Below are 14,939 nucleotides of genomic sequence, written 5' to 3'. Positions count from 1 at the left end.
AGGAGGCCCCTCTTTGGGGTGCCCAGGGGCGCGGCCCAAGGCCCTGCTCCATTCCTGCCACGATCTCGGTCTGCCGCCCAGGTTGCTCAGCTCCAGCCAGAGCAGAGTCTGGCTCTCAGAGGGCTCCAGGGGACGAGGCCCTGAGCTGGGGACATGGGTCCTGCCTCCAGAGAGAGAAGTTCCTGTCAACGCATTCCACCCCTGAACCGGACGGAGAAGGGCCCCGGGACTCACTGCAGGAAGCCGTGATGGTCCGTGAGCCTGCACAGCGAGAGGTCAGCCTCTTCCCGGGCGGCCCCTGGAGACCCCGCTGGGCGTGCCTGAAACAGAGAGGGTCCGTGGTGGGGTCCCGTCCGAGCCAGGGGCAGGGGGAAAGGAGGGAGCAGAAGGGCTCCTCTCTCCCCTGCATCCTCAGGGAGCCCAGGACCCTCGGAAATGGGACAGCACGAGAGGCAGGCCCTGTCGGCTCTGGGAGCAGGATGACAGTGGCGCCTGTGTCTATCAGCCATGCCCCCCCTTGGTCTCCTCTGCGGGACTGCGGCTCTGATCCCTGCCTGGGGCATTCGTGCTCTCGCTGCTGAAGTCTCCCTTTGGGCCAGACCTGCTCCTACATGCCTAGGACCCCACCTGGATCTCCTGAGCTCCCGCGGTCTGGGTTCCCACCTTGGGCCTCTGGAGCTCCTGCCGCCTATGATCCCTGCCTGGTACTTATCGACGATGGACACCTAGATCCCCGATGGACCCTCAGCTGCTTCCCATGTCGGGGACCCTCCCCCGTGTCACACTTGTTCCCGAGGACTCTGGTCCTTGTCTGGGCTGAACGGGCCCATCCTTGGCTCTGCACCCCAGCCCTGTAATGAGGGTCCGTTGAGTCGATGGGCCCCCTCTGTGCCTCACCTGGGTGTAACTGGCTAGGATGTGGGCCCCTTCCAAGGCCATCAGGGTCTCCAGGTCCTGGTTCATGGTGCTGCCAACGGAAAACATCCCGAGGGGACCCTGCATGAGAGCCTCCAGGGAACCAAGGCGTGTGCTCCCAGCGGGCAGATCCCCAGTCTGTCGGAGCCCAGAGTGGAGAGAACCCTGGGGCTCCAAGGGCCCTGCTGGGTCGACAGATCCCACGCGGGCATTGCCTCCCCGGGGCCCTCCCACCTCCAGACTCCCTTCCCAGCCACCGTCCCCAGCACGTGGTCACACTGAGAGCACGGTCCCTTCACCCCGTACCCAGGAGCACACGGGGGTCCGGGTGTCTCCGGGAATTGCTGACCTGATGCTTGGGGTGGCGTCCCCGAGCCTGGGGCCGGCAGCGTGGGGCTGGATGGAATGGCCGGCCAGCGAGCGTCCCTGCGGCCTTGGGGGGGGATCGAAGGTGACTCTGAGATGTGACAAGCTCACGCGACAACAGGGAAAAGCCCGTGAGCGGGATGTCCCCCACCTGAACACATGCCAGCAAGAGTCTGAATGGGCTCGCCAGCCGGGAGCCTGGGGTTTGGGAATTGCCGGAGGAGGGGCGGAGGGGAGAGCAGGAGGGACGTGGTGCTCCCTGGAGGGGAGGGGCGTGCGGGCTCCCTGCCCAGGAGGCTGGGACCCGGGCGGCAGCGGGGGCAGCCCGCCCTCCACGGGGCCGTGGAAAGGCTGCCCGCGCCAGCTCAATTCTGCGCTTGGGGTCCGGAGGTCTCGGCCACAGCCCTGGAGGCCGGCGCCGCTCCCCCTGAGCCCGCAGGCCCCACGGCGGCCCGAAGGCAGCAGCTCACACTCACCGGTGACCTGTCGCTGCGGGAGCCACGCCTGCGGTCTCCACGGGGCTCGTGGGGGGAGAGAGTCGTGAAGGTGTGGCAGAGCCGGGAACAGAGAGCGCGAGCGTCTCCAGCTGCCTGCGGACTCCGAGCAGAGTGCGCGCCCGGCAGCGGCGGAACCCTGGGCGCCAGCGTTCCGTCCACAGTGGGTCCCGGGTCATCCGTGCGGGCCAGCGGGCTTCTGTCTGTACTGAGCCCTTCCCCCGCAGCTCTCACTCCCCGGGAGGGTCTTGGTACCACGCACGTCCTAGGGGTTAGCAGGTTTTAACATGGAATCGGCCCCAACATTCCCCCCTTTCCTTTGGAGATGAGTCAATTCTTTGGCTCTTTCTGAACTGCAAGCAAGCCAGGCTCCGGTGGGGGCCGTAAGGAAGATAGTGCCCAGGAGGTGTTTCCTGGCTTTTGCTGAGTCGGAACAGGGTTAAAGATGACCAAGGTATGAAACCCTTTTGAGTCTCAGTTTTAGTCCACAGTTGGTGGTGTCCACCGGCAGTGGCTTCTATTTCTGGGGGGTGTTTTTGCTTTCGGCTCGTTTGGTGTGACACGTGTGAATCCAGGTCCTGATGTCTTTTACTTTTACTGCCATGGGGGTGGTCACGATGACAGCAAATGGTCCCTTTCAGCGAGGCTTCAAGTTTTGATTCGGTGGCAGCATATCCAAACCAAGTTTCCGGGCTGGTGAGGATGTGGTTCAATCTGCGTCTCCATCTCCGTGTAGGCAGCTCAGATCCCCGTGTGGGCATTTTTTAGGACAGACTCTAGTGCCCATAGTGACTGGAGTACAGATTGATCAGTCATTTCCGCTAGGGCAACCTCTTGTAGCCATGTGCAGAGTGGAGGGGGTCTCCTGAACATTATTTTATTTTATTTTTTTATTTCTTTTCAGCGTAACAGTATTCATTTTTGCACTGCACCCAGTGCTCCATGCAACTGTGCCCTCTCCAATACCCACCACCTGGTTCCCCCAACCCCCCACCCCCGCCCCTTCAAAATGCCCAGATTGTTTCTCAGAGTCCATAGTCTCTCATGGTTCACCTCCCCTTCCAATTTCCCTCAACTCCCTTCTCCTCTCCATCTCCCCTTGTCCTCCATGCTATTTGTTATGCTCCACAAATAAGTGAAACCATATGATAATTGACTCTCTCTGCTTGACTTATTTCACTCAGCATCATCTCTTCCAGTCCCGTCCATGTTGCTACAAAAGTTGGGTATTCATCCTTTCTGATGGAGGCATAATACTCCATAGTGTATATGGACCACATCTTCCTTATCCATTCATCCGCTGAAGAGCATCTTGGTTCTTTCCACAGTTTGGCGACCGTGGCCATTGCTGCTATAAACATTGGGGTACAGATGGCCCTTCTTTTCACTCCATCTGTATCTTTGGGGTAACTACACAGTAGTGCAATGGCAGGGTCATAGGGAAGCTCTATTTTTAATTTCTTGAGGAATCTCCACACTGTTTTCCAAAGTGGCTGCACCAACTTGCATTCCCACCAACAGTGTAAGAGGGTTCCCCTTTCTCCACATCCCCTCCAACACATGTTGTTTCCTGTTTTGCTAATTTTGGCCATTCTAACTGGTGTAAGGTGATATCTCTATGTGGTTTTAATTTGAATCTCCCTGATGGCTAGTGATGATGAACATTTTTCCATGTGTCTGTTAGCCATTTGTATGTCTTCATTGGGGAAGTGTCTGTTCATGTCTTCTGCCCATTTTTTGACATGATTATCTGTTTTGTGTGTGTTGAGTTTGAGGAGTTCTTTATAGATCCTGGATATCAGCCTTTTGTCTGTACTGTCATTTGCAAATATCTTCTCCCATTCCGTCGCACTGACATTAAAAATAAAACCGTCATTTCTTTTTACAGGAACAATTGTGTTATGGGGTGGGGGGAAGTAAGTGGTTCAGTGGCTTAAGTGTCCAACTCTTGATTTTGGCTCAGGTCATGATCTGGATGTCTTGAAATTGAGCCTTGTTCTGTGCTTAGTACACGGTCTGCTTGAGATTCCTTCTGCGCTCACAGATACATACATAAGAAATAATGATAAATAAATGTATAAATAAATATGAATACGAATATTAATAAATAATAAATTAGTAATAAATAAACACAAATTAAATAAAAAATTTTAAAAATCGTAAAGAAAAATGGGTTTATCTTGGAATATCAGAGAAGCCCCCAGCAATACCACAGGCAAGCCTGGGAAAGAAAGGGAGCGGCTGCTTTTTCGGAGAGTGGGGGCATAGAGAGGGGCTCGCCACACAGAGCATCCATTGGAGCAACCTAGAGGGTGCATGTGTTGTGGCTTCTCATTGGCTGAGCTGTGAGTGTCTCTCATTGGTTGGCCTGTGACTCTGTCTCATTGGCTGGACTGTTGCTACGCAGAGAAACAATCTTCCTTCCTCCCCTGCAGTACGGACTTGCGGTGTGCATCTCTCCCCGTTACTCCGCACCTGGCCCTGAGGGAGGGTTCGGGTGCTTTCTCTGCGGACTCCTGACTCCATTTTAGTCGTGTCTCCTTTACTGGTTTCCGGAGAGTGGACGGGCTTCGGCGCAGGTTTCCTTGCTGGCTGTGGGGTCGGCTGCTGAGCACGTGCACGCGCGAGCTGGTGTTTGCGTGCCCTCCCGTGTCGTGGGCAGATGGTCGCTGTCGTGTGTGGTGACTTGACGTTCATCCTTTTGGCTCTTCCCCGGGTGGCCGCATAGTTTGGCAATCCCAGCAGCAGAGGTGCGTGACAGCTCCCCTTCCTCGCCTCCTCCCCGGCTGGCGCCTGCATGACCTCGTAGCTATTCTAGTGGGTCTGAAGGGGTGTCTGCTTGCAGGGCCACATCCATTCCCCTGATGACTACCGCCCAGCATCTCCTGAACCTGTCGGCCGCTGGCAGATCTTCTTGGGAGCCGTGGCTGCTCAGTTGTTTGGTGTGGGCCTTTCCCTGCTGCCCCTTACCAGGGTGAGGCCGTTCCCCTTTGTTCCTGGTTGGTTGAGTTCTCTTAAGACCGGGTCATGGGTTTCCTCAGATGGCTTTTCTGTCTCTGTCGAAGTGATCGTGGGTTTTTGGTTTTTATTCTATTCATAAGGCTTATGACTGCAATTGTGCTCACTGAATCAGACGTTTTATGTCCAAGGAGGGCTTGCAGCAGATGGCGGTAGTAAGCCCTGCTGCATTGTCTCCTGCAGTAGCCAGAGCCACACACCAGGTGGCCAAACTGGGTCATACAAGGAGAGGACTCACCGTTGGGACACGTGGGAACGTGTTTGGCTATAGATCAAGATGGCAGCTGAATATAAGGGAACAAAGAAATTAAGGGGTTGGTCTCAAAGAAGCGAGGCTGCTGAGAGTCAGCAGGTATCAGGAGAGGGTCTCGAAGAGTACATACCCCTGCGGGGTCACTGTGCAGGAGCTGCTGCTGCCAACTGCACCACGTGTTGGGAGTGGAAGGCTCAGGTGATGTAGTGGGAGAGAATAGGAGAGGGGTCCTTTGCCCACACAGGCACGCACAGCCCAAGACCTTCTGTTGTCTGTGGAGTACTAGGGTTAGACCAGCCGAAGGACTAAAAAGAGAAAGACGGAGGAAAGGGGTGAGAGGGGAAACCCCTCACCCTTTTGGGCAAAGGCAGTCCGTAGGGCTCCCCTTGGACCTCTGGATGTTCTCAAGGAACAGTCCCAGCTGGAGATCGTCACCAAGGGAAAATTCTTAAAGAATCTGGGGATACAGTGTCAGAGCAAAGTAGCCCCCATGTAGGCCACCAAACACGGGGCGGCCTGATCCCATGGAGCTGGTGGCATGGGTGGGGAAAGAATTCACCCCAAACAGACCGAGGAGATAGAAGTTTATTGAAGACACCACAGGGGAGCAGCACGCAGGACAGCGGAAGAGAGTGTCTGCCACGAGGTGGTACCAAGGGGCGGGAATCAGGGAGGACTGTGAGGGAGTATGTGATCCTATGGACTTTTCCCTGTTTTGGTAACTGTGCCTGGTTGGAAGAAGTCTGCTGGCTACTTAGGGCCTCTGGCCATTTCCAGGTAGTCACTTCATGAGCCGGTTAGCATTCAGCTGTGGTCACTGTGGGCCATTTGCTTTGATGCTTATCTTCCCGTTGCTCAAGCTTATTGCTGGAAAGCGGGCCCCTACGTTATATTCCCCCCCTTCTGTTAAAGTCACCCTGGGCTCTGTTACCATCAGTCTCTCAGGGGCTCCTCCTTCTGGCGCCCTTCTGCTTGCATCCTGGGCACTGGGGTACATGGTCGAGGCCCTGCTGATTTCCGTGACTCTTCAGGAACTGGAGCTCCTCTTATGCACTACGTGTGCCAGGCCCCTGGGCCCTGTGTCCGTGCTCACTGTCCATCGAACCCAGGGACAGGGTGGTGTGTGCCTCTGCCGGGATAGAGGGGACTGCGCTAGGCTCCTTGACCTTGGTGCCTTCCAGCGAAAGCAGCACTGGAATCCGTGTTCACGGCATCCTGACATCTGGTTCCAGTTCTTGGGGCCGACGACGCAGTAATTGTCTTTGAACAAGTCAGAGATGTGTTGTCTGATTTTTCATTCTTTACCATAGAAATGTCCTCAGATCTGCTCGTTTTCAGTACAAGTAGCCTATATTTGGGTGTATGTACGTCTGTATGAGCTGTCATCATCGCCCCCTGCCTCGGGGTCCCAGCCCTTCCCGTCACTGAGGGCACTGCCGTGGATGTGTTTGCGTGTTGTCACTTCCCGCATGGGTGTGCCTGGGGTTCTAGGGTGGGATGCGGTTCCCTGCGTGTCGCCCCCGCATCCTCCCACACACACGGGTGAGGAGGGAGCGTTGCTGCAACAGAACATGTGGATGTTCCAGGACGCGGTGGTCTTTGCGGCTGCGGCTGCGAACTTCACCTGGGAAGAGTGGGCTCTGCTGGATGGCGGTCAGAGGCAGCGCTACAGGGACATGATGCTGGAGACCTGCAGGAACCTGGCCTCCCTGGGTAAGCGTGGCTCCACCCAGTCTCTGGAGTTGTAGGGAACGAGTGTTTCGTCAAGTGTCTGATCTTCCTGGGGCCGAGGACTGGGAATACGATGGAGAAGAGACAGACGTGGTCCAAGCCTGGTGTCCCGAACTGCTCTTCCTGGGCCGACCACACTCAGAGCTCTGCCCTTGGAGGCGACTTGCCCCCCATACCTTGGACCCTTCCTAGGGTGGTTTCTGTGTTTCGTGCCTCTCTTCTCCTAACAACCTCTGTCTTTACCACATTTTTTAAAAAAGATTTTATTTACTTATTTGACAGAGATCACAAGCAGGCAGAGAGGCAGGCAGAGAGAGAGGAGGAAGCAGGCTCCCCGCTGAGCAGAGAGCCCGACGCGGGGCTCGATCCCAGGACCCTGAGATCATGACCTGAGCCGAAGGCAGAAGCTTCACCCACTGAAGCACCCAGGCGCCCCCATACCTTCTATGTCTTTAACTCAAGTGGTGGCCCTTTCTTTCTGCTGAGTCCCAGAGCTCTATCCTACGATCCCATAAGCTGTGGATACCCGGGGTTCCTAGAGGGCAGAGACTGGGTCTCCCCAACTCCCACCACCTGTGCATTCAGCTCAGAGTCTGACCCAGAGGGGACATCCAGCAAATCAGTTTGCGGGAGGCAGACAGGAGTGAGCCACGCGGACGCTCACGGGGCCAAGCCCAGGAGGGTGAGGAGGAGAGGATGAGATCAGGTCTCCCCTTCTGTCACCCGCCTAGAACCAAGAAGAGCAGGAGGCTGCTCACTGGGGACATTGGTGGGTGAGGCTGTGGGAGGGGGTGGACTAGAGGGAAGGGGAAGGCGGAGGCAGACAGAGGGAGCCAGGAGGGGCGAGGCACCTGGTTACCAGCCTGAGACTGCATTTCTGTCTTTGCCTGCCCAGGGGTGCCCAGAACCCGCCGTGAGGGTGAGGGGAGCACGGCAGTACCCTCCTGAACTCAGTCCTCCCAGCACCACCTGTGCTGAAATGATTTGAGCAATGCCATCACAGGGACGGCTCCAAGAGTGGACACTGCTAGCCACCCGCTCTTCCCGTCCATCACGGTGGTCATGGCCCCTTGTGGGTTGGTTGGAAATGGAGTCGTCATCTGGCTTGTCCGTTTGTCCATCAGGAAAAACTCCTTCTGTGTCTACAACCTCAGTCTCTCCACGGCGGACCCCATGCATCCAGGCTTGCAGACCGTGTTCCGTGTGGGACGGATCCACAGGCCTTCCCTCCAGCGCTGCTCTCGTCCCTCCAGGATCTGTACGACGCTGAGCTTCTCCTAGTTCACTGGGCTGGGTATCGTGATGGCCATCAGCTTCCAGCACTGTCTGTCCTCTTCCCTAGCTGGTACCGGTGCCCTTGTCCCAAGCACCAGCCACGGCGAGCGTCTTCCTCTGGCTCCTAACCTTTTGGATGCGTATTCTGCGAGGCTACGCTGCCGTCCGCCGTCCCTCCAGACGGCTGGTTTCTGCTCTGCAATTGTCGCCATCCCCAGCGTGTGGACTGTCCTCCTCTCGGTCATGGGCATGTCCAGCCTGCTGCTGTTCCTCCGCATCCAGCTGCTGGACCCCATGCTCACATCTCCTGGATCTCCCCGGTCGTGAACCCCGCAGACCCAAAGCTGGGGGGCTGCCAACGGGGTCAGGGCCAGCACCTCTGGCGTGTCCAGAAACCATCCTTAGAGAAGGACCGCCCTGGGACCCCAGGGCCACATCGGCTCACAGAGCAGCTGGGACTGTCGGGTCTTTATCTCTGGGCCCACAGGTGGGGAATCAAATTCTCCCCCAAGAATCAATGCTTCGTGGCTTTAGGAAACGGCCCTGGCAGAAGCACCGTAGCTGGGCAGGGGGAGACCGGGGCGCTGGTGTGCTCAGGTGCGGCCCTAGGAGGGGCTCTCTGGGGCCTCTTTCATAGGCCACGAAGCCCGCTCCTGGGGGCTGCCCCCCTGAGGCCCCACCTCCACACGCCGTCACCTTGGGGTCAGCATTTCAACCCCCGGTTTTGGGGGTGCTCATACAGACCATAGCAACGGGCTTCTGGGGTTCTCTGGGGCTAAAGCTTTTTGGGAAAGGGCAGTAAAATGGCTTTGCTTCCTGTGGAAAAGGCCATCTTCAGGGTGGCTTGGGTCCGGAAATAACAGGCCTCTGGGGCTGGGGGATGAGAAGTGGTTTTGCTCCTGGCTTGGAGGGGGGGCAGTCCTGGACTCCAGGGATGGACACCCTCTTATGGGTCAGCCTTTGGGGAAGGAGAGAAACGTGTCCCTCCCTCTGCTTGGGCCCACATCTTGGGCGCAACCCGATCCATGTTGCGGGGGCCTTGCTGTCCCTGTGGGAAGCTGACGGGAAGGTGGAGCACAGGCTTCTCGGCCCAGAGCCTGTGGCTGCACCCTGAGGAGAGTCTGCCTGGGACAGGAGGGTGAGCCCTCCCAGGGCCCAGGCCTGGACCAGGGCGTGCGGGAGGGCTGTGTGTTGCTTGGGGACTCCCCCTCCGCTCTTCCTGCCTCTCAAACACCTCCTGGTCCTCCTCTGTGGGGGGCCCCCGAGCTGCAGCTAACTGGTTCAGGGATGGGCGGTATGACCCAGCAAGAAGACAAAGGCACTGATTTCCTGCTGCATTGAAACCAGGGACTTGGCAAGGCGGAAGCCATAGGGCCCTGACGTGGATCAGTAAGGGAGCCAGAAGAGGCAGAGGAGCCAAGCAGGGCAGGAGGAGGAGAGGACCAAGTTCTAAGGACACGGGCATACCCTGGATCCAGCCAGACCTGAAGCCAGTCAGAGCCCTGTACTATCCTCCATGTTAACCAATACATTCCTCTCCTTGCTTACAAGTTTCTTTCCCTAGGGACGGCTTCTGGGCAGGGAGAGCAGCAGAGACCCCTGACTGCTCCCTCCCCAGCCCTGGGGGGGACTGTGAGTGTGTGTGGCCCACCCCATCTAGCTTCACGCTGTAGCAGGGAGGCTGTGATCCCCTGGGGCTTAGGGCCCAGAGAGAGGATTCGGGGAACCGAGGGAGACTTGGAGGGGATGGACGAGGCGGGCTCATCGTCCCTCCACATACGCAGAGTCTGCTCCCAGAAACAACATCATCTTTATGTGAGCCTTTCTTGAAGGCACTAGAATGGACAGATCCCTCTCCCATGAGATAGGAAACAAGAGGCTGGCGTGGTCTTCCAGCCTGGGTGGCTGGGCCCCCACCCACGGTCCCCAGTGAGGCCCGTGTAGCACACGGCCGCCTCGCGGGAGGGGCCCTCTGTGCAGGCATGGCGTCAGTCCACCCCGTCCAGGTCCTGCTGGCCTCTGCTCTCAAGCTGGACAACCTAGAAGGAGAGGTCACGTGAGTGTCCACATGGTCGAAACCCAGTGGTTCTCCCTGAATGAGGTGGCGGTCACAGGACTGGATAAGCAGCCGTGAGCCGTCCCCATGATCCGCAAGGGTGCGGGAAGGACATGGAGCATGTGCTCCGGACGAGTCTGGGGGACGGTCCCTGCGGCACGAGACCACAGTGGACTGTAACTCTGCCCACGTGTGTCTTCTGAGGGGACGACACCGGCACGGCCTCTGAACCCCATTCCTGATTTGGGGGAACCCATCGGGGCCATCCTGGGCACTGCTGGAAGCCAGTGGCGTCCCCGCACTCTGCCCACCAGAGGCCAGTGACACAGACAACCCCCCAGGCGTGATCCCCGGGAACGTCTCCAGACAAGGCCTGCTGTCCCCTGGCGTGACCCCGCCCCTGAGAACTGCGGGCTGGACATGAGTCTGACTTGGGGTGACTCCTCTGCATCCACGTCGTCTACGCAGACGCCTCCCTCAATCACCAGATAGACGGTGCGTCCATTGAGTCCGTTGCGATCGCTGGCGCGTCACGGCCTCGTCTCAGCTCATCGTGGTCAGTGTATTGGGGCTCCCCGCAGGCCAGCCTCCCTCCCATGGGCTACACTACCTGTACCGGGGGTGCGACCCATGCACACCGGACTCCAGCACTGGGCTTGGAAAGGGCAGGCGGGCCTTGCCTTGTAAGCTGGTCTTACTAATCCCTCCTTCGCCTCATAATCACTAACCAGAAGAGGGACGGCGAGACCAGGCAGCTTACAAGACGCGAGCCCGGCCGGATGCCGGAGCTGTCTGGAAGCGACGGCGAGGGCCCCCTGTCCCCATGGCTGCTCCTGTGAGTAACACAGTAGGAACAGCACATGCCCGACGCTCGTCCCTTGGCGGACACGAGGACAGTCACGACACCGCCGCCCACAGAAAGCTTTCCAGCCCTCAGCGGGAGCCAGCCGATGTCTCCGGGACGGACGCCAGAAGTGGGGAAGCACCTGCGTCCAACTCACCGCATCCTCCACGCACCGGAACTGCCAGGGCCAGCCGGCGCGGTACAGGAACGGCCGTAGGTCAAACCTGTTGTCATCGGGGCTGTAGCTCTCCGCGTGGTAGGCGGGCGTCAGCGTGGTCATTTTGTGTCTGTTCGCCGCGTACTTGGAGAAGAAGCGCCTCACCCTGTCAGCCACCTGGTGGGCGAGGACAGACGGGGCCGCGGGGCGTAGGGACCCAAGCCGGGACTCCCGCTCACCTCCCACCGCACACACTAGCGCCCCCGTGTTCCAGCCACCCAGCCACCCCCCGGCAGCCGCAGACGAATGTCCCCGTCCCAGGGTGGCTGGGGGGCTGTCCCAGGTGGCCCCAGGACGCCGCATCAGTGGAGCTGAGCAGGGCACGCGGGAAGACACGCGGCGAGAGGATTCCAAGCGATTCCGTGGGGACCACCATGTGAGCCGGACAGCGGGCCGTGGCCCCACGCAGAGGACCTGACAACTGGGCGCTGCTGTCACGGGCGACAGAGCGCCACCATTTCAGGCCACGCAGGCCGACTGGCTGCCCCCAGCCAGACCATCCCCGCGGGGACCGAGTCTGCGGCTCCCTCCGCGGATCCGTGCGCGCCGTACCTGCCGCGGGGAGCACACGTCCTTCCACATGGTGACGAGTCTGCAGAACATGCTGTAGGGCCCGGCCTTCGCGACCTTCCGGAGCCGGCCGTAGACGGACAGCTCCGCGTACGTCATGCCCATGTCTTCCTGCCGAGGAGGGAGAGGCAGCGGGCTGGTGCTGGAGGCGAGATTGGGGTCCCCGCGGCCGGTGGGCCTGGGGCCGGGGGGGTCCCCACGAGGCCACGAGCAGACGTGAGGTCTCACTCCGCCTCACCGCCCGGTGCCATGGAGCTGGCGTTTGGAGAAAGGACTGGCCTGGTTCTGAGGGCTGGGGGACTGAGGTCTGTCCACGCTTCACGCCCCAGAACCTACAAACTGTGGGTTTATTTGGGAAAATAAAGGTTTTTGTAGATGTAACGGAGTGAAAGAGCTGGAGATGAGCTGGCCCTGGGCGTAGGGAGCCTTTGTACGAGATGGAACGGGACGCACGGGGAGAAGCTGCATGAAGACGGGATGGGGGATGTGGCCGCAGCCCAGGAAGCCCTGGGAGCTGCACGAAGGACCCCCCTTGGAGTGTCCCAGCAGGGAGCAGGGCCTGCAGATGACCTGATTACGGCCTCCAGCACAACGAGAGGGTAGCGGTCAGTCGTTTAAGCTGCTGGCCTGGGGGTTTGGCTCCAGCATCCCCAGGAGGCTGATGCCAGGACCAAGGTCAGGCAGGGCAGCCCGACAGACCAGCCCTGCGCCGTGCCTCAGGGATCCTGCTGTCCCTAAGGATGAACGGCTCAGCACAGACTCCTGGGTCATGCCGGCCATGGGACGCCCCTGGCACGGTGTGAAAGAGCCAGCCTCACACGGAGGCTCACATAAACCCCTCTTGCATTTCCGAGTATTTGCTCTAATCCCCTCTCAACTCCCACTGTGCCCCAGAATATACAACCAGAGCTGACGACAGACCGATGGTGGCACTGGCCTTTCTGGGGAACAGCAGGACAGCCCTCACCTCCATCCAGGGTCTGCAGGACCCCCAGTGACCAGGCCCTCCTTCCTGCTCCCCACCGCCCACCTAGTCTTCCTCAGGCCTCAGCTCCAATGTCACTTCCTTGGGGAGGCCTGTCCTGCCCCCATCAGAGGGACACAGTCACCTTTGGGGCACCCAGGTCCATGTGTGGGCAATACCAGGAGACACCTGGGGCTCTTATGGTTACCTCCCACTCATGTGTCCCGGAGACTCACACAGATGGCAGGACCAGCTAGCTCAATGCCGAGCTCCAGGGCCCAGCGGGTCCCGTCAGGGACCTCCTTCAGCGCCCGCTTCTGTGTGAATGTTTGCCAGCGCGACACTTGAATTCTCTAGATTCAACAGTAGCACTTGGAAGCTTTAACACCCTTTTCAGTGACGCACAGAACTGAACCAGAAAACCAACAAGGGGATGGAGAACTCGAACCCTACAAACCAACGAGCCCTAAGCGACCTCTCTAGAACATTCCGCCCACGACCACAGAGCACACGTTCTCCTCGAGCACACGGGACGTTCTCTAGGACAGACCAGATGCCAGGCCATAAAACCGGCCTCTATGAATTTCAGAACACTGGAAAAGCCTGCTTCCCAACCGTAAAGGAAAAGGGCGACAGACTTGGGGACACACGGAAAGTTCAGAAACCCCCAAATACGCGGGACTCCAACTGCATACTCTTGAGTAGCCAACAGGTGAGAAGAAATCACGAGGGAAGTCAGACCTCGCCCAGAGGTGCACGAAAATGACGACGAGGCATAGCACGGCATCCGGGGTGCCGGGGCACGTCTGTAAGGGGGGATTTATTCAGAGAGAAGCCCTCACTTCGCTCCTCGTGCCCCACGGGGAGAAGCGTGAGCTGACTGTCAAGCACGCGGTGGGAGACGAGAAAGAGATGATGGAAAGGGGCTGCAGGACGTCAGGTGCTTCCCGACACTGGAGACGAGCCAGCGGCTCAGGAAACCCGGAAAACAATTCCGCTCACAGGAGGGCGAAGGAGAAAATGTGCTTAGAAATGAATAACAAAACAAGTGCACGTTCACGCTCTGAAAACTGCAAGACGTTGAGGCCGTAAGAAGCCCAGAGTGAGGAGGGAGACTCGCCACACCAGGCCTCAGAGGCCACGTTCTCCGGGGGCGACACCCGCCAAGCCCAGCTGTGCTCTCAGCACGCCTGCCGTGGAGACCCAAGCTGGCACCGCGTGTGCGGCAGAAGACAAACGGGCGTCCAGGGGGCCAGAGCAGCTGGAATATGTTGAAAGAGAGGGACGAAATGGGAGGACTCCCACTTGCCGACGCCAGAACTTCCTACCAAGCTGCGGTGGCCCAGGGGGTGCGGCCCTGGGGGGACGGACCCGCGTGTTAGCGGAGTCTGGAACTGGATCCACACACAGACCCCTGATTTCCACCTGGATGCCGAGACGCTTGCGGGAGAAAGTCCCAGCAGCAAACGGCGCCGGGTGCCAGACGGTCAAGTGTGATCCCTGCTTCACACCACACACTGAGACAAACCAACCAGGTCATGGACTTCAAAATGCAAGTCACACGACAAACTCTCGGGAGGAGCACAGGTGAGTCTTGGCCGCAGGCGCTGGCAGCAGGACGGTCAGTTGCGACAGACTCTGCGATGGCCCACGGCCACGGAAGTGGCGCCCCACTGCCGATGGCCCCGACTGCCCCTCCTGGCTCGCAGGCCAGCTTCGAATGGAGGGGACAAGAACGGTTCAAGCTCGCACCCCTCCCACCTGCGAGAGACCTTCCCCACTCTCCCCTCCTCCAGGGCATCCGCCTCAAGAAGGCCAGACCGAAAGGTCAAAGCAGCAGTGGGACAGGCACCGAGCCCTGGGCTCCCTGGTTGCTCGGGGCAGTAAGGAGGCCGTGGGGGAGCCCAGCTCGGACTGGAGGATGCAGGGACATGGGGAAAGGGGACAGAGCTGCAAGCACTACCTCGTCCGTCTGGGACACCTGGCCGTCAGTCAAGGGCTCCAGCTCTGCGGTGGCCGGCGCTGCCAGGATGCTGCGGCCAAGACACACAGGTCAGTCGTAACGGCTGCCACAGTGCTTGTGGGCACGGGGAGATGACCCCCACACCAGCTGCCCACGCTCAAGGACCAGCCTCCTGCAACTCCCCTGCCGACCCTGAGCAGGCTGGTTGGGCTGGGCTTTCCTGGGGAGACGGACGTGGATGTCGGGGATTCACACCGGGGGCAGGAGCTGCCA

At 59.1% G+C, this 14,939-nt stretch overlaps 1 protein-coding gene across 3 annotated transcripts in view; it reads right to left on the bottom strand.

The window, feature by feature from the left end:
- Window positions 1-9,912: 9,912 nt before the first annotated feature.
- NADSYN1 (NAD synthetase 1) overlaps window positions 9,913-14,939 on the bottom strand; it is a 33,076-nt gene continuing 28,049 nt past the window's right edge. Inside the window, exons 17-20 of one of the 3 annotated variants that reach the window (XM_032879744.1) lie at window positions 14,667-14,736; window positions 11,722-11,850; window positions 11,110-11,286; window positions 9,913-10,091 (exon numbers count right to left, since the gene is read on the bottom strand). In XM_032879744.1, coding sequence (XP_032735635.1) covers window positions 10,041-10,091; window positions 11,110-11,286; window positions 11,722-11,850; window positions 14,667-14,736 — 427 coding nt within the window. In that variant the 3' untranslated portion in view covers window positions 9,913-10,040. Of the gene's footprint in view, window positions 10,092-11,109; window positions 11,287-11,721; window positions 11,851-14,666; window positions 14,737-14,939 lie in introns of those variants that run through there. The other 2 variants (XM_032879743.1, XM_032879745.1) reach the window with 2 other exon arrangements.

The sequence above is a fragment of the Lontra canadensis genome, unplaced genomic scaffold (assembly GCF_010015895.1).
Source record: "Lontra canadensis isolate GAN:19392208 unplaced genomic scaffold, GSC_riverotter_1.0 scaffold66, whole genome shotgun sequence".
Lineage (NCBI taxonomy): Eukaryota > Metazoa > Chordata > Mammalia > Carnivora > Mustelidae > Lontra > Lontra canadensis.
Note: the sequence above shows the minus strand (reverse complement) of the source record. Positions and strands in the feature narration are given on the sequence as shown.